At 46.3% G+C, this 26,497-nt stretch overlaps 2 protein-coding genes across 2 annotated transcripts; one reads left to right on the forward strand and one right to left on the reverse strand.

Annotated features, from left to right (window-relative positions):
- Positions 1 to 4,449: 4,449 nt before the first annotated feature.
- LOC136383185 (pepsin B-like) lies at positions 4,450 to 13,399 on the forward strand. Its single transcript, XM_066352810.1, has 9 exons — positions 4,450 to 4,567; positions 5,187 to 5,343; positions 6,498 to 6,615; positions 7,121 to 7,239; positions 7,938 to 8,137; positions 9,452 to 9,574; positions 11,878 to 12,025; positions 12,767 to 12,865; positions 13,095 to 13,399. The coding sequence occupies exons 1-9, from the start codon at positions 4,503 to 4,505 to the stop codon at positions 13,245 to 13,247; spliced, it is 1,182 nt and encodes a 393-aa protein (XP_066208907.1). The 5' UTR covers positions 4,450 to 4,502; the 3' UTR covers positions 13,248 to 13,399.
- Positions 13,400 to 20,417: 7,018 nt separating this feature from the next.
- Positions 20,418 to 26,328, reverse strand: CIMAP3 (ciliary microtubule associated protein 3). The gene is made up of 6 exons (XM_066352856.1): positions 26,310 to 26,328; positions 25,952 to 26,094; positions 25,230 to 25,325; positions 24,336 to 24,466; positions 23,326 to 23,443; positions 20,418 to 21,937 (listed from the first exon to the last, which is right to left on the reverse strand). Exons 1-6 carry the CDS (start codon positions 26,326 to 26,328, stop codon positions 21,869 to 21,871), a joined length of 576 nt encoding a protein of 191 aa, XP_066208953.1. The 3' UTR covers positions 20,418 to 21,868.
- Between the last annotated feature and the right edge of the window lie 169 nt (positions 26,329 to 26,497).

A 26,497-nucleotide genomic window follows, 5' to 3' on the forward strand; every position in this document is an offset into this window, starting at 1 on the left:
ATAACTATGACCTCTGTGCGTCTTCCGACCGAGACCTCTGAAGTGAAGATCATGGTCCGTAGAAGAAAGGCTGTAGCACCTGCAAAGATGACTGTCCCCTTGGGAGAGGTGACCGTCCCCCTGATGGAAAGACTAAGACTCTAAGAGGAGACAATTTGACATCGGAGGTGGACACTGACTCCCTGTTAGGTTACTCCAGTCTTTAGACGGAAGCTGAAAACAGTGTGTGTTACTCTCTAGTCCCCAGGACCCAGGTCTCTCTGTTCCTGTGGACGGACACCATTTTGTTACCTTGGTGACCCTCCCAACAAGTCCTCTCTCTCTAAAGGAAGGAAACCCAGAAAACTCTGCTGTGGATCAAGGAGCCTAAGCTCTGTTCGTGGCCGGCGCTGGGGAAAGCCCTTGTCTTTTCTTCCAGGTCACCTGCCAGAAGCCACCTGTGTCCAGCCATTCATAAACCATGCATGGCACAAAGCGGGTCCCAAAGCCACACTGAGCATGATCTCTTTCCTGCTGAATAAACCGCAAATGCAAGAATCTGTCTGTGTTCTCTGAAGTTATTTTCCTGAAATGGCCTGTGCAACCCGATTTCAGCTTCTCTCGGGGCCCCTTTCCCCGCCTGCTGTTGTTGCGAGAGGGTATGAGTCCTGCCCACACTGCCAGCTCCCACCGCGCTGCTCTCTCTGCCAGGAGCCGCCTCTCACTTCACGGTGGCAGACCCGGAATCTCCTCTAGAGTGTTCCACCATCCTCCAGGGAGGCTGGGAGAGGAAGGGTTGAATCTTCCCAGTGCGTTCCCTGATTGGTACAATCTTAGTTGTCTCTGAAAAACTATCCTTATGCTCTCTTTCCATAAGAAGTGGTTGAGAGGAAGGCAAAACCTAGTATTTCTGTGTTACCTGCATGATTCTTCTAGTTTCCTCTAGAAACACCAGTTCGCACTTACTACGTACTGTGGTCTCCCCAGGGGGTGTCTCCTGGGCATATGGGCGCTCGTAAGTTAGCATAGACACAGGACCGATTTTTAATTCTCCCCTTCTAGGGAACGATGATGCTCAGAGTGGGTGTCACACCAACACCGATGTTACCTTTTTGTTTGGAAGTGCAGCCTCCTAGTTTTTAAGATAGGAGTCACAAATGAAAATGCCCATGGAGCTAGGCACCTATTGAAAATGACTGAAACAGATAAAGGGTATACCCACACAGTGGGGGCTCATGGTCACAGGCCCGTGTCGCCACAAGACAAATCACAAATCAGTTAAGTTGCATAACAGTCCAACCCCAACACGTAGTGACTTACGAAAGAGGTGAGATGGGGAGAGGCTAGAATGAACTCTGTGATGTTGGAATCAGAGGTATCAATATCATCCTTCTGAAATATATGCAGATCGGTCAATAGAAAAGTTCCTATAGAAATACAGTGTGTATATACATAAATACATCCCTAGCTTGGACCTCTGAGAGGGCCGAGAAGTAATGGCATCTCAGAAGCAGTAAGTACAATACAACTAATGCTCAGAACTTGATATCTAAATCTTGTTTTCCAATAAAAGGAACTGGGGACCCTCGAAGGGATGGCTGGTTCTCGGGCTGGAGCAGGAAAGGGATAAGACAAGACTGCAATGTCTTATGTTTTCAGGAAGTAAGAAAGTACTCAAAGAATAATGAGGCTATATCAGGGGGACACAAGAGTCACCTTGAAGGAGTCCCCAATGGCCAAAATGTGGACAATTTGAGCAGTAAAATACGGCTAATAAAGGATTATAGTTCACAAAATAAATATCATAAGTTCATATGTCATCAATGAATAATTGACTAAACAAATGGGGAAGAAGTGACAGCTGCTCCTTACAATAGAGTGTCAGTTAACAAACGTAGAAGAAAGAGTCCGGGGTGTTAAGGAATTACTGTGGGACAGAAGTCTCGGGAACACGGACAAGGTGATGATTTGGCTGATTGACGTGGGTGGGAAAGGGGCAGGGTGCAGGCTCAAGCAGGAAAGACTAATGAACAGGCACAGTGTCTACAGCCAGGAAAGTGAGCCCAGGGGAAGATGTTAGGAGCTTTTGTCACATCAATGTGAATGTTTGAAACACTGTATTTGTAACTTGGAAATACTGCCACCAGGGGGCAGCAGCATACAGGGTTACACTTTTTACGTGGACAGGAAGAAAACTTGGGAGTATGAAAAAAGCAATTAGAGTCTTTTTCTACAAAAAAAAAAAGGGAGATCAAGAATAAATATCTATATTGTTATTATCATTAAAGTCAATAGTTTCATGTACGTTAAGGCAAAGAGAACTTGTGCACACCAGGCTTAGAAGAGGGGCTGTGGTTAGATAGAGGCTGACAGCTCAGTCAAATCAGATTTAAGACCCAGACCTGCTGTTTATTAACTAACTATGTGATCATGGAGGAAGTTAAATTAGCAATGGTTACATGAAATACGTGCCTGAGCCAAAGTCAGTGGTCACTCAGTGGGAGTTATTTTATAAGCAGATGTTCTGTCACTCTGGTTTCCCTTGAAGAATTTATTTCTGTAAAGAAACATTTAATCATACACATGAAATCACAAACTTCTTTCCACTTGTGCATAGCTCAACAGCTTCAAGGGTAGATTCATGACAAAGTTCTAGTAACTTCTCTCATGCCAGCTATGATGTCACTTAGAGAATTATGTAGGCAACTGACCTTTTCCACTAATGCTTCTAAAACACCACATTGTATAAAATGATAGATAGAAGGTATTAAGTGTGCTGTTTTCTGGATTTAAAAAAACCACAAAACTTTAACAGCTCTTTACCGCTTACAGAATCAAGTCAATATTGCTTAGCATGACATGTAGGGTCTACCTCACGATCTGGTCATGTCCACATAGGCGTCTGGGGTTGATCCATGGTGTGTTGTAATCAGTTATGAGGCACGTCATAAGTAACTTGGTAGAATAATAGTTACAGTACTAAATAGGAACTGCTTTAATGTAGTACTGCAGACTCAGAGTATTGCTGTTTTAGCATTATAGTCCTTTCCACTTCAAATGACTTCTTGAGTAGAAGATCATTTCAAAGCAACAGCATGATGAGAATTGTGCAGATACGCGGTGAGAATTGTTCTTCCGGCCACATGGGTCACAATGTTCTCTGCATTCAACACCAGTTTCACTTCTTTGTTCCTTTGGGCCGTCGGTCAAGCTGTCCTCCGGCCTCCGATGGCTTTCCACTTCTCTTACTTCCCCATCCGGGGTCCTGCATGGCCCTTACTCAAGTGACCTCTTCTGTACAGCCTTCCCCATCCCACCAGGAGCCATCATCTCTCTCTCCGCATGCTTTATGAAAACTGTTATTACACCACTTATTCATTCAACACACATTTGAATGCCTAGAATAATCGCATTGCCTCATAATTTGATGATGTGTTGGTCATTCCAGTGGGAATGTAGGCATTTGTATCCAAGGACCATTTCTTTTTTTTTTTTAATTAAAAAAATTGTTTTATTCAGTGAGAGGGGAGACAGAGACAGACTCCCACATGCACCCTGACCAGGATCCACCTGGCAAGCCCACTAGAGGGTGATGCTCTGCCCATCTGGGGCCGTTGTTCCATTGTTCAACAACCAAACTCTTCTTAGCTCCTGAGGCCATGGAGCCATCCTCAGCACCCAGGGCCAACTTGCTCAATAGAGCCATGGTTGCAGGAGGGGAAGAGAGAGAGAGAGAGAGAGAGAGAGAGAGAGAGAGAGAGAGAGAGAGAGAGAAAGAGAAGAAAGAGAGGGAGGGGTAGAGAAGCAGATGGATGCCTCTCCTGTGTGCCCTGACTGGGAATCAAACCTGGGACATTCACATGCCAGGCTGATGCTGTACCACTGAGCCACCTTGTCAGGGCCCAAGGACCATTTCTTAATTATCTTTGCACTTCCAGAGCTTAGAACAGAGGTGAGCGAACACAGAGCAGGCATTCCATCCATGTTGGCTAATTTGTGAACTGAGTTGACAATAAAGAGCATAGAGTCAGGGAGAGTGAGAATCCTACAAGGAAAGCGATGGATGTGACTAGTCAGAGGAAGGGGAGGAAAAAGAGAAGAAGCAGAAAGTAGACTGCAAATCTCCAAAAAGCACGTGCCCTTTGGAGCTAAGGGGAAAACCGTCCCACTGCTCCGGCAGAAGGGGCCAGCACCCGCTTTCCAGTAGACATGAGCACCTGGGTCTCTTGTCCCGGTACACTTTCCATTGGTTATCACATCCCAGCCTTTACATTCCATCAGCAAAGCCATTAATTGCTGTGTAAATAGACCCAGAGTGGACACGGAGGTCCTTCAGGCTTGCCGAAGGGAAAGACAAACAGTCCGTGGGTGTGGAGGGAAGCAGGCTGTTACCAAGGCGGAAAAGCCCACGTGCCCAGAGATAAGTTCAGGGAGATCAGGGTATAAGAGAGGGACTCGATCTCCCGCCACGCGTCCCAATACGTGCGGCTGTCACTGTGCTGCGTGCTGGCGGGCACTGGAGAATGAGCACCATGCAGATCCTGGCCTTGGTCTTGGCTTGTCTACACCTCTCAGAGGGTGTGGAAAGGTGCATATGGGGATTCAGCCTCATCGTGAACTCCAGCCCTAGGGGGGCGTGACGAGCCAGGGAAGGACAGAGGGCTTCCTCCGCACGTCCCCTGGACAGGCAGCCAGAGCGTCTCCTGGTACCACGAGCTGGACACCCGCTGGGGGCCAGGACTTGAAAAGGATGGATGGATGGATAGATGGATGAATGGATGGATGGATAGATGGATGGATGGATGGATGGATGGATGGATGGATGGATGGATGGGTGTGTGTGTGTGTGTGTGTGTGTGTGTGTGTGTGTGTGTGTGTTTAAGGGTGTGTTGGGTGTTTTGTTGGCTTAGAAGGATGGATAATCCCTGTTCCCAGCTTAGAGGAGGGACTAGGAAGAAAAATATATTTATTCTCCAGGAACAATATATAAGCTTAAACCCCCCAACATATCATGTGGTGCATTTCTGTGCTGGGAATCCGGGGTGACTGCTGTGGTCAGCACTGGCTGGAATCCAGGAGGACTTCCTGTAACCACTCTTCCTGCGTGGAGCACTGGGGAGGTTTGCAGACTCGGGGTGATCAGTGAAGAAATGGCTTTCCCGGGGCAAGGTGAAGCTCAGGCCTCTTTTTCACCCTATTCCCTGCAGAATCATTCTGAAAAAAGGCAAGTCCATCCGCCAGACAATGGAGGAGAAGGGTGTCCTGGAAACATTTCTAAAGAACCACCCAAAGGCGGATCCAGCCGCCAAGTACCATTTCAACAATGACGCTGTTGCTTACGAACCCATCACCAACTACTTGGATGTGAGCGAGGGGCGGGGGGCGGGGGGTGTCCATACATAACTCTGGGCTGGTAACCATTTCTAAGTGCTCATGTACATCTCTCAGTAGCTCTGATTTCCTTTTCCATAGGAAAGCGAAGTTTCACTTTCCTATGGAAAATATCTGAATACATTATGAATTTGAACCATCCAATAGGACAGTAGCTTCCTTTCCTTTCCCCCCTTTCCTCTCATTGCTGACCCGTCTCTACAAAGCCCCATTGATACGGGTAAGAGCTTCACAGTGGAAATGTTCAATTCAGTTAAGAAATTGCCAAGGATGTCCTAACACTGAGCTGCAGGAGACAGAAGGAAAACACGGGCAGGACCACCAGGGAAAAAAATCTCCAGTGACTGCAGACGACATCCCTCCGCCTTGGGAAAGATACACAGGTGTCCAGAGAAAGTATGTGAATGTTCTTGGGGCAACAACGTCTGCTTAGGGCATCTCAACTATCGTGGTGCCCTGTGGACTGTTCTTAGCGAGGAGTTACATAGAGCATCGGAGCTGGAAGCCACTGCAGGGGTGTCTCCTGGTATAATAGGTGGAGGCGCCAGAGGAGGGAAGTGGCACGACTGGCCCCCATTCACTTAGAACTTAAACTGCCTCTCAGTGAAATTCGTTTCTTGCTTTCCACGTGGCCTCTCATCCTGGATATCCGGGCACTCTGTGCTAGTATGTGACCAGGAGGGAGGAGAACGGTGGTGGAAGTATCTAACGCTGGAAGAGAAGGGGAGAAGTGTGTGTGTGTGTGTGTGTGTGTGTGTGTGTGTGTGTGTGTAAGAGAGAGAGAAAGAGAGATGTAGAAGGGTAGATAAAAAGTGATTGCTTCCCCACCGTTGCTTGTTCTGGCATAGCACGCTAACTCCACGGTGGTGTCACCATATTGCAAAGTAGAAAACACATTGAGGAGAGGATGTTGTCTGCAAGACTGTCTCAGCTGGTCAGAGGCTGACAACTAGAAACAAACAAAAAAGGAAAACACTGAGAGGAGCTGACATGGCACATGTGTGGGAGAAGCCTCTTACTCCCCCAACGAAGTGACCTGGGTAAAATGTAACTTCCGGTGGGTCAACTTCTCCCTCCATAAGACAAGGCTGAGCTGCTTAATGATGGTGACATACTTTTCTTGGCAGGCTTTCTATTTTGGGGAGATCAGCATTGGGACACCACCCCAAAATTTCCTGGTCCTCTTTGACACGGGCTCCTCCAACCTGTGGGTGCCCTCCACCTACTGCCAGAGCCCGGCCTGCGGTGAGTAGGCTGCCATCACCACCTGCCTGAGAATGGGCGTGGCGGGGGGGGGTAGAGTCAGGACTTAGCCCAGCCTTCTAACGCCAAGTCCAGAGTTCTTGGTGTGTATCCATCGTCTGATCCTTGTTAAATTCAGAACATCTAGAAATCTTGCCCTCAGTCTATGTTTCAGAGGTGCTGAAAGTTCTGGAGAGACCTCAGAAATAGACTGCAACCTCCCTTTCTTTCTTTATGGTCCCTTCCACTCAGCCCTCTCCAGTGAGCCAGAATTCCTGCTATCTTTGAGGGACCCATCCATCATTCCCTGAAGGAATTTGGGCAATGTTTGTTAGCCAGGGGGACAGACTGTGCTGGGGATGACACAGTTTGTCTGTGTCACAGAGGATCTCAGGCTGAGCCCCAGTCCAGACTTGGTCTGATGATCCCAGGCCGTTGAGGGTATGGTGCTTCCAAGTATCTTGGGAAGCAGTAAAGGATGCTAATGGCTCATTCTGTCTTTCTACAGCCAATCACAACAGGTTCAACCCCAGCCTGTCTTCCACCTTCAGAAACAACGGGCAGACTTACACCCTGTCCTACGGCAGTGGCAGCCTGAGCGTGGTCCTGGGATATGACACGGTGACCGTGAGTGATATTCTCAGAGCCTCTGAGGGTCTGCAGTTTGGCTCCTGCTTCTAGAGCCTTGAGCTGTCATAGAAGTTCATGATTACGAGTCAGGTACAACCTTCCCAGGAGCTGAGAGCTAGAAAAGATGGTGAAGGCCATCTAACTCAACCTTCCTCCCAAGAAAGGAACTGCTCCCTTCTCAGTCCTGGCCACAGAAAGCTCTTCCTGTTGTTTTAAAGCCATTGTGTCTTCTTGTGACTTGGCTCCCTGGTCTTACCTGTTTGCTCCGGAGCCACACAGAACACATCCGCCACCCCCACCCCCCACCCTCCCGCCCACAATTTCACTTTGGATCTTTGAAGACCTATCCTTTCACTGGTCCCTTCTGTCTTTACATCGAACACCCACAGTTTCTCTCTAGATCATTCTTGTGCACAGATTGTTCAATATGAAACCCTGGATGTGGAAACTGTAACTCCAGAACACAACCGCTACTGCCTTCCCAGCACCCACACGTTTTCCAAAACACGCGTGGTTGGGTGATGCGGTTGTCCTTCCGCCTTCCACACCCACGCCCACGCCCACGAGTGAGCTCAGCATGAAAAAAAGCCAAGTCTTCTGGGGAGAGGTGCTGCTGGCTTCCAGGCCCTGGGCACCTACGTCCGGGGCGGATTCGCCCACGTGCCTTGCTCAGCCCCCCTGTCTGCTCGCCCCAGGTTCAGAACGTCGTCGTCAACAACCAGGAGTTTGGCCTGAGTGAGAATGAGCCCAGCAACCCCTTCTACTATTCAGACTTTGATGGGATCCTGGGGATGGCCTACCCCAACATGGCGGTGGGCAACGCCCCGACGGTCATGCAGAGCATGCTGCAGCAGGGCCAGCTCGGCCTGCCCATCTTCAGCTTCTACTTCTCCCGGTAAGAGGCCAGAAAATCATATTCACACGTTAGGGGAAGTTTTATTTTAAAGACACTGGAGGAGCCTGACCAGGCAGTGGCACAGTGGATAGAGCATTGGACTGGGATGCAGAGGACCCAGGTTCGAGACCCCAAGGTCACCGGCTTGAGTGTGGGCTCATCTGGTTTGAGCACAGGCTCACCAGCTTGATCCCAAGGTCGCTGGCTCGAGCAAGGGGTCGCTTGGTCTGCTGGAGCCCCCCCCCCCCCCCCAGTCAAGGCACATATGAGAAAGCAATCAGTGAACAACTAAGGTGCTGCAATGAAGAACTGATGCTTCTCATCTCTCTCCCTTCCTGTCTGTGTGTCCCTATCTGTCTCTTTCTCTGACTCTCTCTCTGTCACACACACACACATACAAAAGAAAAGATGCTGGAAAAACTTAAAACAATGGTCACAATGGTCATAAAGAATATTGATGACTTTATTTTTTTTTTGTAAAAATAAGCACTAGTTCCTCAATATTTGTTTGGTGAATCTGGAGATTGCTGTCAGATTGGCACAAGCCCTGTGGACCTTTGCTAGTGAAGAGAACAATAATGAGATGATAATTATAGTGACACCTGTGGCTTTCACAAAGGGCCCCTGTAGCAATGACTTCGAATGGCGTCTTAAAAATCCTGTTGTTAGCCTCATTCTGCCAGTGAGGAAACGGAAGCTCGGACACGGTGTGAATGTTGAGAAAAGTCACCCACTGGGAGGGAAAAAGCCAAGACTCAGACACAAATACCTTGTCCTGAAATCCAGTGCTGTCCCCACTCCATCTGGCCTCGAACTTCTGTGACATTGCTTTGCTCTCCCCCTTTTATCCCTAAACACATGCTCCTCAGGGTACCAGCGGTCCAAATGCCTTTCTCCCGTGACTGGCAGGTGCAGGGTAGTGAACGCACTAACTTAAATCCTCGTAACATTGCCTCGTGACCAGCCTCACCACAAAAGTATCCCCATCAAAGCACACCTGGGATGAGGCACTCTCAGAGGGAAGTCTCACTGTGCCCCTGGCAGGGGTTCCCTGGGATACTTTTCTAGTTGCTTTTTAGGTGCCCGGTCTCCAACTCCATCTTCTCTAGCGACAGTCTGTGTTTCCAATTCTCCGATATTTGGAGTGTTTCTCTGAGAATTGCCTTTCCCACTGTAGCGTGAGCCAGGTGAATTCTGAAGAGTACCCGCTTGTTCCGCGGTCCCTCTGTGTCCTAGGGAGGAAGGGAAGGAGAGAGAGGGATGGCTGACCCATTTGTGTTATGGGAACTCACGCTCATCCATGTTTCTTTTCAGACAACCCACCCGTCAGTACGGCGGAGAGCTCATCCTGGGAGGCGTGGACAACCGACTTTATTCCGGTCAGATCGTCTGGGCCCCCGTCACCCAGGAACTGTACTGGCAGATTGCCATCCAGGAGTAAGTAGAGAGGACAGTTCCTATGATTGATGGACATGCCTAGGGTGTTTCTCCTGTGTGACAGAATTCTTGTTCCTGTCATGGCATGGTTTTCTTGAAGAATCACCAAACCCTCAGGCTGAGATAGACTCCGGCATCTAGCTTTCGACCGGCTGTTTTGAACTGGTCACTGAGCCTTGTCATGCAAGCTGATTGGCCCATTCTTAGGCATTGTGAGTGCCTGTCTTTATTCTTGGAAGCTTCTTTATTTAAATTGGCATCATCTTTACCACTTCCATCATCGGTAAAAGTAACAGCTGTTATTGGTGCTTTCTACATGCCAGATACTATGCAAAATATCATATTTTACATATACGATTGCATATAATTTCCACAACTACATAAGAAGGTCAGCAGAATGTGTATTTCATTCCACAGATAAAGAAGCCAAGGCTCAGAGGTTAAGCAGCTTCCCTGAGGCACGCATTTCACAAATATCAGAATTCAAGCAAAAGTATATTTGATCCCAAAGCTCACGATCATGAGAGTGAGTTACGCCTACACCCAAGGTCCTCCAAAATTCTTCATCATGTGCAAATCAAAGACAAAACACCTTGGGCCTGTCCTCAAGACCATACAGAAGCAAGGCTCTGTCCGTCTATACAGTCATCCCACGACTTCTGATCTATGACATGGCCTACAACAGGGTGGGCTTTGCCTGCCAGATCCGCCTAGAGAGCACCACGCCCTTGCCCCTTGCCAAGAGTTCGCTGCTTCTTTTCTTTGGAATATATCACCTGACATGTGGCTGACTCCTATCCTCTGTGCTTGCTCGAAATTTAGGCATCCTTCAGAGCCTGGATTAATTCCTATTTTTTCCAAAAAGTCTTCTCAGGAAGTCCACAGTGATATCTCTCTCTCTCTCCCCCAAGCCTGTAGTATTTACCTGTGCTCATGTCACAATTTATATGTCCTAATCATTGGTTAAGACTTTGGGAAATAGCCCACTGTGTATGAAAGAGAAGTAAGAGCTTGGTATGTCTGAGGACTAGTTTAATGTGCTTGGAATAGAGGCACCTTTTTCTCACCCTTTTCAAAGTGTCACTTTCTCAGGAAAAATTCTGCCTGATCCCCAGCCCAGACTAGACCACACCCCCTCTCCTCTGGCATGTGGCATTTCTTTCACTGCGCACGGCGCTCGGCGCTCGTCAGGGCTGCGTCATCTGGTGTTTCTGTGAAGCGCCTGGCTCTCCCGTCGGACTGGGGTGTCCGTCTTATGCACCACTGTGTCTCCAACTGCCCTGGCTCATGACAGCGCTGAACAAACACACAGGAATAAGGAGGAAAGGGAGAGCAGCAGAAAAAGCTGGACGAGGAACCAGGAGCTGAAACACATAGGGCTTTAGGCACCACAATAGGGAAATTAGCAGCTACCGCCTCATGGTGTTAGCCATGGCTTACTGTGTTCTGTGGTCTCGTCTCTATTAGAATGAGATCCTTATAAACAGTAGGTACATCTTACTCCCTCCTTACATCACCTTGATCCCTGTGAGAGTGTTTGTCACGTGGTAGGTGCTCAAAGTGTATTTATTCATTGATTTCAAGCCCTGACTGTGTTTGGCATGGGCGCTGGGCTCCCTACAGGTGCATACAGGTAGAGTCAAGAGGACAAGATCCAGCCCTGGCTGGTTGGCTCAGCAGTAGAGCATCAACCTGGCATGTGGAAGTCCCAGGTTCAATTCCCGGCCAGGGCACACAGGAGAAGCACTCATCTGCTTCTCCACCCATCTCCCTCTCCTTCCTCTCTGTCTCTCTCTTCCCCTCCTGCAGCCAAGGCTCCACTGGAGCAAAGTTGGCCCAGGTGCTGAGGATGGCTCCATGGCCTCTATCTCAGGCACTAGAATGGCTCCAATTGTAGCAGAGCAATGCCCCAGATGGGCAGAGCATCGCCCCTGGTGGGCGTGCCAGGTGGATCCCGGTCGGGTGCATGTGGGAGTCTGTCTGACTGCCTCCCTGCTCTCACTTCGGAAAAATACAAAAAAAAAAAAAAAAAAAAAAAAAGAAGAAGACAAGATCCAGTTCCTGTCTTCCAAGAGCTGTCAGCCAGAGCTGGTGGGGTTGCCAGCCTAAGACTGAGGCTCTCACTCCAGCGATCACAAGGGCACAGAAGCCTAAGCTGGCAGAGGAGCTCAGGGTGGCCTGGCTTCCTAGAAGAGCCAGCCCATCGGAGCTGCGGCGTTGAGGGGATGAGCGTTGGGGGGATGAGGGTGTCATGGATGACGTCTGCAGCAGGGGCTCCTGACTCTGCACTGGTGTCCCCTCAGGTTCGCCATCGGTCACCAGGCCACGGGCTGGTGCTCCCAGGGCTGCCAGGCCATCGTGGACACGGGCACCTTCCTGCTGGCTGTTCCCCAGCAGTACATGGGCTCCTTCCTGCAGGCGACAGGAGCCCAGCAGGCGCAGAATGGTGACGTGAGTAACCAGAAGCCATGGGTTTCCCTGTACATCCTGGCAGCACCAACACAGGAACCCGAGCTCAGGCAGCAAGTCCATGAGAGGCAGGAGGAAGGGCTGGGTGGGCCCCCGAGCCCCTGGCAGGACAGGTCAGATGGGGACCCCACATGGCCTGTCAGGCATGGACCCTCAATGCAAGGAAGGGTAAGGGGACGAGCAATACCCATTCCATCCTGACCGTGAGTAAGGGCTCAGTGGTTGTCAGGAGGTATTGCTAATTCATTACAGGTCCTAGCAACCCCTGTCAGCTTGGCCTGGCCACTGCCATTTGACTGTGCTGTCATCGGGGCGCAATGCATTTTCCCATTCCTTGGGTCCCCGTCTTCACTAGGAATATGCCTTTGGGTTTTACTCCGAGAAGCCGCCTGTTCCCTCCCATACTACACAGGTATGGGAGAATATGCTTCTACAAGTGTGTGTCCACGCCCTTGCTCTGTAACTTGTACTTTCGGAGGTTAGAGATTGCATTCTGGAATGAGCCTGACTCCTAATGGCCATATCAGCACCACCCACATCTAGGAGCTGAGATGTGTTTAGGGCGAGGATTCAGGAAGCTAGAGGGTCTGGTTAGTGTTGTGCCTGGGAGTCAGGCCCTGCGGTCCGTGAAAGAGCCTCTGCTGGCAGGACAAGGGGGGCTCAGGCCCTGTGTGGGGCTCCACACCCTTGGAACTCTACAGCTTTGCCTTTTCTGTCCCCCAGTTTGTGGTCAACTGCAACTCCGTGCCAAGCTTGCCCACCATCACCTTCATCATCAGCGGGTCCCAGTTCCCTCTGCCTCCCTCTGCCTATGTCTTCAACGTACGTAGGCACTCCAGGCTCCCTGGACGTGTGATGGATGGGCCCAACAGCTGTCCCGTGTCCCAGCTCACACCTGGGCAGCTATGAGGGCCCCCCAGGGGGAGGGCTAAGGGTGAACAAGAATTTAGAGACCTCAACAGGTGCCATGGAATGTAGGTGGGAGGAGTTCCGGTGGGTAAAGGTCTCTACAGTGCAGCATGTTATAGCCTCATGTCCTTTGTCTCCACAGAACAATGGCTACTGCAGACTTGGCATTGAGGCCACTTACCTGCCCTCCCCCAGTGGGCAGCCCCTGTGGATTCTGGGAGATGTCTTCCTCAAGGAGTATTACTCCGTTTACGACATGGCCAACAACAGGGTGGGCTTTGCCTTCTCCGCCTAGATAGTGAGAGGCAGCTGTCTGCACACTCCCTGAGGACTCTGGGATTGTCCTATTGTTTCTGTGGGCTCAGAGCAGCCCGTGTGACTATTCCGACTCCTTCTGCTTGCTACAGCCTTACTTTCTGCACCAATAAACGCCGTTGAAGACCCTTCCAAAATGTCTTTGTATGTGTGTTCTCCTTTTAGTAGTTCATTCTAAATGGAAACTTAGCAGTAGCTATTTCAGGGGATTTGCTGATTGACAGACAGGAGAGAACCCAGGAGAGCAGGTCTCTGCACACCGGGTGTAGGCTCAGATGGTAAGGTGTGTGTGTGTGTGTGTGTGTGTGTGTGTGTGTGTGTGTCCGGAGGGGGGGTGTCTGTGTGAGGCATTCGGCTGGGGGTCATGAAAACAGATCACTTTCTTACACCACATACAAGAACAAATTCAAAATGGATCAAAGATTTAAATGTAAGACTCAAATCATAAAACTCCTAGAAGAAATCCTGGAAGAAAACTCTTTGACATTGCTCTTTGCAATATGTTTTTTGTATATGTCTCCCTGGGTGAGGGAAACAAAAGAAAAACAAACAAATTGGACTACATTAAACGAAAAAGTTTTTGCACAGCAAAGGAAACCATCAACAAAACAATAAAACAACCTAGAGAATAGAAGATATTCACCAATGATACATATGATAAGTGGTTAATATCCAAAATATTGTATATATTAAAAACTCCTTCAACTTAACACCAAAAAAATCCCCTCCAAAACCAAAAAATCCAATTAAAAAATGGACATAGGATCTGAATAGACATTCCCCCCCAAAGAGGACATACAGATAGTCAGTAGACATAAACATGCTCAACGTCACTAATCACCAGAAGATGCAAATTAAAACTATAAGAGATATCACTTCACACGTGTCAGAATGGCTATCATCAATAAATCAACAAACAACAAGCGTTGGCGAGAATGTGGAGGAGAAAAGCAAACCCTTGTGCACTGTTGGTAGGATTGCGAATTGATGTGGCCACTGTGGAAAACAGTATGGAGGTTCCTCAAAAAATTAAAGATGGAACTGCCTTATGCCCAGCAATTCTACTTCTGGGTATTTATCCAAAGAAATCCAAAATACTAATTGAAAAAGATATATGCAGCATTATTTACAATAGCCCAAATATGGGAGCATTATTTACAAGAGCCCATCAAAAGAAAACTGGTACATATATTTACAATAAAATATTACCTTCTCAGCCATAAGAAAGAATGAAATCTTACCATTAACGACAACATGGACGAACCTCTAGGGTATTATAGTGAAATAAGTCAGATAGAAAAGACAAATACTATATGATTTTACTTATATATGGAATCTAAAGAACACAATGAATAAACAAAACTCATAGATACAGAAAACAGACTGACAGATACAGAAAATAGACTGACAGTGGCCAGAGGGGAGGGGAGTTAGGGGACTGGGTGAAAAGGTGAAGGGATTAAGAAGTTCACACTGGCAGTTGCAGAATAGTCACGGGATGTAAAGCACAGCACAGGGAGTACAGTCAGTAATACTGTATTAACTACGTATGGTGCCAGGTGGGTACTAAAGTTATTGGAGAATCGCTTTGTAAATTATATAAATGTCTAACCACTATACTGTTCCACCTGAAACAAATATAATATTGACTGTCAACTGTAATTGAAAGATAAAAATCTTTTTAAATAAACTATATTTATATATATATTTATATCAAGAACCCATTAGAAAATTGAGTTAAAAATTTGAATAGACACTACAAAAAAAAAGGGTTAAATAAAGGTCAATAAAAATGTTAAAAAAAAAAGTTTAACATCTTTAGCTTCAGAGAAAGGCTAATAAAAATCACAATGAGATACTCTCATAAACACACGTCTTTATGCCTGTGCAGCCAAGGTGATGGCTCCTCGGATCACTCACGTGCACCTGGTGGGAGTGTATGCCTCGAGCCAATTTGGTTATCTTTGGTTTAATTTGGAAACATCTTTAACAGCATCTACTTAAGTTGTATTTATGCTTACCCTGTTCCCTGCACACAAAAAAGCACAACATACTTGTGTGCTCGTGTTTACCATGGACTGGTGTGGCCCAGCACCTGGGTCACGACAGTGCTGTGTTGTGAACCAACCAGCGACTGATCAGCAGGACAGCGAGCAAATCCCGTGCTCGCGGCCCCCAACGGAACTGCGCACAGCAATAGAAATTCTCAATTAACAGCGCACGACATTGAGGTGTCACCCCACACACCTACCAGGAATCCCTCCCAGGACAGTAAATACCTTCTGGGTCCCTTGCATGCACGTAAAACACTAAAATTAATCTGTGGTCCTGTTACAGCACAGGACAAGCCTGTCCAGCCAGAGACTCCCCAGTTTGACCTGAGACTCAGTGGAGTAAAGCAAGGAGGTGGGATTCCTTAGACATCTGAGCCGGTTCTGATGACCCGGAGAACTCTGCATCCCGGCAGTGAGTACCCAGGGGCAGTGAGTACCCAGGGGGCACCGAGTGACCAGCGGCATCATCACTGGACGTGGAGGGCCCAGAAGCCCACTTACCCGGGGGGTTCTTCTTAGCACTCTGTTGTGTGTTCATGGTACCTACTTTCTGATCTCAGAGCCCGTCCTCCAAAACTCCTGTTTCCTCTCAAAGCGGCCCAAAGCCCGGGTGTCTGTCCTCACGTGCGTGTCCTCACGTGCGTGTGCTCACGTGCACGTGCAGGGAAAAGGGAGTTGGTTCCCGTTGCAGATCAATTCCCCGGGAAAATGGCAAAATCCAGGTTTACTATCTGGCATCACCTGATTTCAGTTGTGGTTGGAGTTAGACCATCTACTTGAATTGTTCTCAGCTTGGATGTTCACTGGGACCAGCTGGAGAGCTTTAAAAACTGATGTTTGCGTCCAGTCCCAGGCATTCTTAGCTGCCGATGAGGGGTGCAGTCTGGTGTACAGGACTTTACCATTTCCAAGGGCCCAAAGGACGGACAGCCAAGGATGACACGTGTCCTCATGCTGTTTTGGAGGCTGTGGTTCTTGACCTTGGTTTGCATGAAACACACTTTGAACGAGAGGGTGACTGGGCGTATTCTCACCAAGTGTATCACAATGGCTGGGCAGGGGCCAGGAAATCAAAATTTATTTTTTTTGAAGAACTCCAAACTTTTTGACTGAAAGATGAAGGGCACTTCTCTCATTTCAAAGTTTCTCAGCACGTTAGAACGACGAGGTAAAATTGAAAACTGGATCCAAGGCAGGATTAATTGCCTCTTACCTTCGGGGTAGGAGTGGAGAAGGTATCAGCACTAGACACTTACCAAGGGGGTTTAAATACAAGGTGAATTGTGCCAGCCACTGCCTTAAGTATGGAGAAATGTGAATTCATGGCAATCAGTAAAGAAAGAATGAGTCAAAGGGCTAAAAGAAGTACCTAATAAACCAATAGCAATATTGCCCCAAATCAAAGGTGAAATAAAGACGTCTTCAGAAAAAATTAAATTGAAATTTTTCTTTGTTAGAAGACTTAAATTAGAAAAAAGTAATAGTGAGTTCTCTAGCCCAAGGACAATGATCCCACTGAAAATGCAAATGAAGGGGGTTAAAACCTACAAAAATGTAAACAAATGTTGATAAAGCAATACTAGAGTGTCACATAAAGATTAAAATAAGGAGAATTAAATGCACAACATGAATAATGAAAAAGGCGGAAAAGGGAAAAAGAGAATGCAAAGTGTTCTAAGGTATTAGCCCCTGGAGGAGGAGGTATAAGTAATTATTTCTATTAGACTATTGAGTGAGGGACTTAGGACTTAATCGTTACCACAGCCCTGGGAAATATATATATATATATATGACTGTAGCCAACATATGAGAACAATGACATAATAAAAATATTTACCTGAATGAAGTCAAGCAAAGAATCATATAGGTAATAAAATCAATTCCATTTATAATAGCATCAAAATTAAAATACTAAACAACCAAGGAAGTGAAAGGCTATACACCAAAAAAACTGCAAGATTTTGATGAAAGAAATTGAGAAAGACACAAGCCCATGGAAGGTTACCCTGTGTTAATAATGGTTTGGAAAAATTACCAATGTTAAAATGCCCATGTTGCCCCAAATCAACTATAAATTCAACACAACCCATATAAAAAAGACTCACAAATCCATTCAAAAGGCTCACAGTGGCATATTAGAATATATACATACATAAGTATATTAGATAGATTTAAGAATATATTAGAGATTAAAAATTTAGGAAATAAAAAGAAAATGTCCAAAGTTGAAGCAGAAAGAAAAACAAGTGGAAATTTCATTAAAAAGATCATTAGGAACACGTGACACACAATAAAAAGTACTGGAGTAAACATTAAAGCTGAGGAAATAGAATTATATCTAATGAGAGATGTGCAAAGCTTATCCATCCCAGATTGCAACATTTTACTGAGGAATGAAAGAAAATATAAATGGAGAAATATATCACCTTCTTGCACTACTAAAAACATTTTTTTGAGGAAGCAATTTAGAATATATTTAATCATACGTTATTTGGGTCAGAAGTGCTTTATTAAATGTATTCACAGATTGTAAATCACATCTTAATTTTGGAAATGGTAAATATAAAAAAAATGAACATCTTAGAATCAAAGAAATCTAATATCTGAACCACTGTGTCTGAGAGGTCCTGCTAGTACAGGAAATGAACATGAACCTTTGATCTTCTAAAAGAATAGAAAAGAAAAACTATTCAATGTGTATACTGAAGGGAACTACATTTCAATTAAGAATACTTATTGGTTAACATAAACATTTTTGAGTTTGTCTTAACTATAAAAATTCAACAGGGGTTATTATAAAATGCATAATGAAAACTGGGATCAGAGATGATTCCTGGGATCTGAGGATGTCACCACAGACAGACTCTCTGCCTAACTCACCACCATGGTCTTCACAGCTGCCGACCACAGATTTCATGTCCTGTCATTGACTTCCTTTGTCAACATGGATTTGATGGCACTGACCTGGGTATGCAATAGCTAAGGACCCAGGGCAGCCCACCTGAGAACAAACAGTGATTTAGCACCTTGATTAAGGTGGGAATAGAGCACTAGCTCTGGGTGTTCTTAGTAGATATTCTATGAGTTGCATTTCCCAGGGATAGCAAAGGGTACTGCCACTGGAGCGTACACCGGTTCAGGTGTTTGCGGTGGCAAGGAACAGACGTAGACTCTCTGGCTGGCTTAAGCCCACAAAAAAATTTCTTGGAAGATATAGGTATCTGAAGGAACACAAGAAAGAGATTCTTGAATTGAGAAGATGGAATCATTCGTTATTTATTCAGTAAGTATTTATTGAGCAACTACTGTGACCCAGATGTGTGCTTCATACTGAGATAGAGCAGCAGACAAAAAACATGATCCCTGCTTCTGTGGAGCTTAAAGCACTGTGGAGAATATGGAGCAGGAAGGACAGGAAAGGAAGGAAGGGAGGAACGGAGGAAGGAAGGAAGGGAGGAAGGGAGGAAAGAAGGAACGAAGGAAGGAAAGAAGCAGAGAACCAAAGAAAGCATCAAGTAATTGCAAATGGTGCTAAGAGTAATGATGGCAGCAAATAGGATGGTCAGAGGAGTCTTTTTAGAAGAAATGGCATTTGATCTATGATATAAAGAATTAGAAGGAACCATGTAGATGAAGAATAAGAAGAAGAATTTTCTAGTGAAGTGGTGACAGCATAGCAAAGAAGACTGGAGCTTCAAAGGGAGGGTGAAGTCACAGTAGTCAGACAACTCCTAGACCCTTGGCCAGGAGTTCCGGGGCCTTTAAATGTGACTTGGATTTAAGGACTCTTGGTGTCTCTGTCTCTTTGTTCCAAAGTATACCAAGACTTATCCTTATTTTTTACAGGCTTTTCCCAGAAACAGGGGAATTCCTATGAGCTAGAAATGAACCCAGGTGGTACTTACTACGTAAAGGAAATAGATAATGAAGATAGCCACTAAAACCTACCCTCTTTTCTCTCTCCAGGAAATGCTCTAGGCTTATGGAGAAGAGGCTAAAGAAAACAGGACACCCCAGACTCCTGATCACAGCGCTACGTCTGCTGGCAAAAGGACCATTGATACCGGATGTGAAATTACAGATTGGGAAGGGAGTGCATGGGGTCCCCCGGGCCTCCAAAACCCAGAGCAGACGTTCCTAAACATTTCAGTGCAGCATCCCGAGCAATTATGTTAAACATCGTGTTGAGAAAGGTGAGAACTTGCCAAATAGGTTTGGGGACTTAGTAGCTTTGGTATAAGATGGTGGCCCCTTTAAATTGTCACTGTGGTGGGCTTTGGGAAGAAAAGGAACATCATTTAAAACCACGGCAAATCCTTATAATAGCAATCTTCGTTGGCAGTTTCTTTTGAAAAAAGCTGTAAAATGAAGGAAGCTATTACTGGCAGAGCAATAGGAGAGCTACTCACCCGTGATTTCCAGGGCCCTAAGACATTTCTTAGATACAGACTTAGAACCCATAATTTTCTAACCTTCAGCTCTGGTTTTCCTTGTTTTGTTTTGTTTTGTTTTTTCCAAGGAGGTAAAGGAGACTTCCTATGTAGCCCTATGAGGATCACAGAAGATAACCTGCTCCCCGGAGGCTCCCAGGAAGCCACATTGTTGGGGCCATATGGACATCTTCCTGATATTATGGTTTTCCATTGCTACCATTTCTTTTAATTTTTTTTTTTTTTTGTATTTTTCTGAAGCTGGAGATGGGGAGAGACAGTCAGACAGACTCCCGCATGCGCCCGACCAGGTTCCACCCGGCATGCCCACCAGGGGCGACGCTCTGCCCACCAGGGGGCGATGCTCTGCCCCTCCGGGGCGTCGCTTTGCCGTGACCAGAGCCACTCTAGCACCTGGGGCAGAGGCTAAGGAGCCATCCCCAGCTCCCGGGCCATCTTTGCTCCAATGGAGCCTTGGCTGCGGGAGGGGAAGAGAGAGACAGAGAGGAAGGAGGGCGGGGTGGAGAAGCAAATGGGTGCTTCTGCTATGTGCCCTGGCCGGGAATCAAACCCGGGTCCCCCCGCACGCCAGGCCGACGCTCTACCACTGAGCCAACCGGCCAGGGCCGCTACCATTTCTTAAATTGTCTATAAAATGATGCCTTCCAGGATCCTGATGGCTCAAAATCTCACTTTCAGGTTCCCTGGTTTCATGTGATGACCTATGACTTCCACAGTGGCTAGGACACAACAGTGCCCCACATCTAGGATTCAAGGCACAAGACAACATGCCTTATTTTGATTGCGTAAGAAAGAATGGCCTCAAGTCATAAGAAGAGGGCAGATTCAGGAGAGCCTTGACTGTTGGGAAAGAGGCTTTCTCTCTGGGGAACAAGTAGCTAGACTTTGTTCATCAAACAGGACAAACGCTGGTGAGGAAGTAAGGTCCGTGCTGCCTGATTCAGGAATACACCAGGAAGTTCTGGGCAGACATGGGGTCCCTGAGAGGAAGCGCATCGTGGGGCTCCCCTCCGATGGGAGGACCCTCCGGCTGTCTTGGCACTGTGACCCCTTAGTCTGTGCCCCAGACTCTGGAGCAGGGTCATGCGGTTCTGACACACACGAGGCTGACATCTGGGCTTACTATAAATAATCAACAATGCCAATTCAGGTTGAAAATGCCCCGGGGAAAATCCTTTTATTCTCTTCAGGGGTCGGGAACCTATGGCTCATGAGCCAGATGTGGCTCTTTTGATGGCTGCATCTGGCTCGCAGACAAATCTTTAATAAAAAAAAATAATAACATTAAAAATATAAAACATTCTCATGTATTACAATCCATTTATTTCCTACTGCTCATGTTCATGGTTGCGGGTAGCTGGAGCCAATCACAGCTGTCCTCTGGGACAACACCAAATTTTTATTGGATAATGCATAAAGTACATGGGTCGTTGTATGGCTCTCACGGAATTACATTTTAAAAAATGCAGCGTTCACGGCTCTCTCAGCCAAAAAGGTTCCCGACCCCTGCTCTATGTCCTCTTTCTACCCTTCTACTCTTGAGATCCCACACCTTGTCTTCTCACAGCTCTGACCATAAACAGGCTGGGAATGGGCAGGTTGATGGCTTCACTTAAAAAAATCAATCTGAATTTCTTTTTGGGGTTTTGAAGTGTATGGCTCCATCTTTCCCACAGCCCCGAAGCTGTACTCACTTTTATTACGTCCATGTCAATGGCAGAAAGATGCCAATAGTCTAGTCCAGGGATGCAAATGATTTGATTTCCCTTCCAACTTCAAATGATTTGCGTTTAGTCAAACCCCGTGCTGACAATTCAGAGACTGACAGATGATTAGCAGTACTTGCCACCTCACGGAACACACAATAGGAACCCCCAGACCCACCCACGTTCGTACACAAGAAACCAGCGCATGGAGAGAGACCGTCCGAACTCATCTTTATGCTCTCCCGTGGTAGTTATGAGGCCCTTGCCCCTCCCTGGGCCCCCTGCTGGCAGACCAGAGGACTGCAGCCACGCAGAGGGAGAAGAGCCGTCCTGTCCTCCATCCAGAAAATTCTGCGGTCAGGAGGAGCACGTGAAGAAAGCATCCGCTTCTCAATTGTAAAACAGACTCAAGTAGGCCACACGGTTCCGATGTTTTCTAAAGTCCTTGTCGGTGGGTAGCTGCAATGAAAGAATGTTGTCTCAGACCAAATAGTGATGAGAATCTCATCTCTGGTCTTCTCAGCTGTGCAAAATAGAACCTCTCACTGCAGCTGTTGTGGCCTAGCCAAACCCCACCCTGTAGTCGTCTAGCCTCGGGGATTCTCTCAATTTTTCTATGTACATTGACCCTTAGTCATCTTACTCTGGTGTCTATCGCACTAAGAGTTATTTTTATTAGGTAAATCTCTAAGAGTTAGCTGGTAAACTTCTTGAAAAAAAAGATGATATGTTTCTTTTTTCTTTCCAACTAAGAGGAGGGGTGATAGACTCCTGCCTGCACCCAGACCAGTCCACCCAGCAACCCCCATCTGATGCTCTGCCCATCTAAGGCCAATGCTCACAACCAAGCTATTTTTAGCACCTGAGGTGGAGGCTCCACTGAGCCATCCTCAGTGCCTGGGGCCGATGTGGTAGAACCAATGGAGCCATAGCTGTGGGAGGGGAAGAGAGAGAGAGAGAGAGAGAGAGAGAGAGAGAGAGGCTGGGGGAGGGGGGGAGAAGCATATAATCACTTCTCCTGTGTGCCCTGACTGGGAATTGAACCCGGGCAGTCCACATACTGGGCCAATGCCCTACCACTGAGCTAACTGACCAGCGCTGATATGTTCTTGAATATTACCTCTAGGCTCTAGCACAATTATACTAATACATCAGGCATTTAATAAATATTTGTGAAATGAGTACAAAATGCCACCAGCAAATAAAAGGCACCTTTGGGATAATGAGAGCTAACATGGATAGATATCATTTCTTACGTTATATGTACTATAAATGCTTTTCTATCTTATCTCAATTTTTACAAACTTATCAGATTGATTCTATTATTATACTCATTTTAAAGATTTTAAAAAACTGAAGCTTAGAAAAATTAAGGGACTTTTCCAAGATCACACAGCAAATAAGTACTGGAGCTAGGATTTGAACCTAGGCAGTCTGTCACCAGAATCCATGCTCTTTCTAGAATGCTCTACAGGCCCCTAATGATCGAATACTCAGTGTGATGGAAAGGGCAGGGGCTTGAGGAGTCACAAGATCTAGATTCATGCTGTGCAGCCTGCACAAGTTATTTAACCCACCTGAGTCTCAATTTCCTGCTCTACCATATAACTCTCCTGTACCTACCACAGGATTAAATTTAAAAATGTAACTTTTGGGCAGTCATACATACCTTTAAAAAATCTAAAAATTATGCAACTTTCTCCCCATTTTCCCATATGCCTAGACACACAAAATTGTGCATATAAGTTCAGGGGGACAGGGACTTTCTAAAGCTCACTCCCAGACTCGCAGGCAGGAACCCCTAAGGAAGAACAGGGTAGTGTACTACAGAAGTTCAGTCTTATTACCTCAGCTTTTAGGGTTCTTTTCTGAAGACACGGAACCTGAGCCCAGTCTGGAGATCCAAATTTCATTGGCCAGGAGACTTTTGGGGGTGGCTTTATCTTTGGGTTGTATGTGCCGGGGCTAGAAATAAAAATATGTAACATCGTGTCTATGAGTTAGTGACTGTATGCGAACCACATCAGCACCAAAGCGATCCCTGAATTAGGTCGGAAGCTCTAGGTCCAGATCATGTTATTTTCTCAGAAAGAACTCTCTTGACAATCTTTAAATAAAGCATTGATAGCTTCCAGGCCCTCACTCTTATCATCACCCTGTTTTATTTTATTTTATTTTATTTTATTTTATTTTATTTTATTGATTTGAGAGAGAGGAAGGGAAAGGAGGGGGTGGGGGGAGAGAGAGAAACATCAGTTTATTGTTTCATTCATTCATGTAGTTATTGGTTGATTTTGTAAGTGCCCTTACAGGGAATCGAACCTGCAACCTCAGCATGTCAGGAAGATGCTCTAGTCAACTGAGTTACCTGGCTGAAACTGTTCTATTTTCTTCAGAGCACATCACCAGGTCATCATTCTTCCTGGTTTGCTCATAACAGTCCTAGCTTATGGCTACTGTCTTGGTGTAATTATTCAGAAGGCTCCCATTGACCCTCAGATGTGTCACATTCAGACTAGTGAATTATAGGGCTACTCTCCTCATTACTATTTTCCTTGTTTAGTTGCTTCTCATCTATCTGGATCCTAGAATGTAAGCTCCAGGAAATCAGAAGCCTTGCATGATAGGTTTAATGCAAATCGCTGGAACTTACAAAATTATGTGGCACATTTCTAAATATTTATTAAATGGATCACTATGATTTACACTTCTATGATGCCAAAGATCTGGAAGGCAGGAGGTTGAATGAATCTAGCGGCTGTTCAGCTGGCATGGTTTGAATGTAACCCCTTTTTGTCCTTCCTTTCCCATTGCTCTTTGTCGAAGTGCCCCCAGAAAAGAGGAGACGGAGACGTACCCGGGGTTATACATGTCCTTTGAGTATGTCCTAAATCGAGGCAATATGACATTAAATGGAGCAAAATTTTGTTTACATTTTTGCTCCTGAAGATTTACTGTCTGGTACGTGCCAGGGTGAGGTGTTACATCCTGTTTCCAAGAAAAAGATCGATATATTAGAGGTTGATCCATAGGTATGCATTGACAGCTTTCTAAGTATCAATAGAAAAAAACAAACTAGTATCATCCTCTTCTGGTTCATGAATCAGCTTAAACCATAGCTGGTCCATGAACCGGAAGAGGATTCGAGCTACAGAAATAAGCCTACAATGAGTAGAAAACCAAGCTACCTAAAGGTATACCATGCTTAGGTTGTACAACCCTACCTCCACCAAGAAGACAAACAAGGTAACTTGTTGCAGCTCCTATCCTCACCATCCCACTCAGAGATCCCTCTCCTTCAACTTCTTGAACTTAAGTGTTAGGAAAATGTCCAAGAGATTAGGATGCTATACTGAAGGTTTTTAGACTTGAAATCCAATCACACAAAAGGATGAAAAAAATGGAATTTGTTGTGTGTGTTTTTTTTAACTGACAAGATATTCTGATGCATATAAACAAAGTTTTCAGTATTTTTAACATCAAGTGTCTCAGTCAGCACTGAAACTCTGATTTGGTATCTTAATGCTTCTTCCAAGAATTGTTTCCAACTCTCCCAGGACACTCACACACAGATTTGCAATGCTAACCACACCCAAGTTTTTCAGATAGGCTTAATAGCCTTTGCCTAAGTGTCTATTTTCTTGAATTTCAGAGCATATTGTTTAGGTAACCTCCCACCCACCGCCCTGTGCAAATACTGCAACACCATGGATTACACACAAAAATTTAAGCCCAGGCGGCCATTTCTAACCTTGATTGACTTAAACCTCGCAGTTGTTCGGGCTCCCAAAGTGTATCCTTTTTTACTGGTTGGGATCTTGGAGAGATTGTATACCCAGTTATACCTCTTTGGGTAGAAGATAAAAAAAAAGAAAAAGAAAAGAAAGAAAGAAAAACACAGAATGTTATCGTCTGCAAAACAAGGAACCTTAGAATGCTCTTTTTTTTAAGTCTCTGCAAAAAAGTTGCTCTCTCTTGACTTTTCTGAGTCAAGACCATATAAACAATTACATAAGTAGACGTTAATTAACTCTGCACAGAAGTGTCCCTGGATAGGTAAAGGGACATTTCTATGCCTTCCCTCGAATTCAGTCCTCTGGGCTATGGAACAGAATTTGCTCTAATGCAAGTGTGTCTGACGGTATTATTTCACAAACTCATCTACCAGCACATCCACAATCCATGTTTGGACTCCTGGGAGGATAATTGGCATTAGTTCGCCAGTCTTTAGAGGTGGGAATGGAGTGGGCACTCTCCTGGTAACTATAGAAGCAAGGCTCGCATTTGGTTGGGGTTGGAAGGGGGAAGCAATGGTCCTTCAGTTTCTGACATGGACCCTGACAGCTGCTTGCGGAGAACATGGCCACTTTCTCATATTGGGACCCTGAAGATCACAAGTTCTGAAGTTTCTCTTCCACTAAACTTGCTGTCTTTCATAATATTATAGATGGGGAAGGGAAGGTCAGTACTCACATTTTCTACTGTGTAACATCCGGGCCCTCTGTGGGGTGCTCCCCTAAGAGGGAGAAACTTGTTCCCCAAGAAGTTGTGGGGATGATCATGAGGAAAAATCTTCTTATGTTGACATGTTCCAAAGGAGTAGTTACCCGGCTTTTCTGAAGATCAAGGAAGAGGAGCAACTCCATGTGAGGGAAGGACCCCAACCCAAGTGAGTGCTTTGGCAGGTAGGGAGGTGGGGGGGGGGCAGAGCGTAGGACCCGGCCCCACAGAACTCTTAGCAAAAACCCGACCCAATCCACGACGAGAGCGAACTGCATTTCCTGCGCTTGTCTTTCCCTCTACTCGACCCCTCCACCTCTACCCTGCTCACCTGCTCTGGTGAAGCCCATCGCGCGCAGTTTGGGTTAGTAGTTGTATACTGCGTTGCCAAGGGAACGGCCGCGAGCCTGGCAGCCCTCTCTACCCGCCACCCCCTGGCTCAGAAAGGCCCCCGAGCGCGCCTGCGCAGCAAGTTGGGGCGCCTGAGAAGTCACCCTCCCGGCGGGAGCCCCGGGGAGC

The sequence above is a fragment of the Saccopteryx leptura genome, chromosome 11, assembly GCF_036850995.1.
Source record: "Saccopteryx leptura isolate mSacLep1 chromosome 11, mSacLep1_pri_phased_curated, whole genome shotgun sequence".
Classification (NCBI taxonomy): domain Eukaryota; kingdom Metazoa; phylum Chordata; class Mammalia; order Chiroptera; family Emballonuridae; genus Saccopteryx; species Saccopteryx leptura.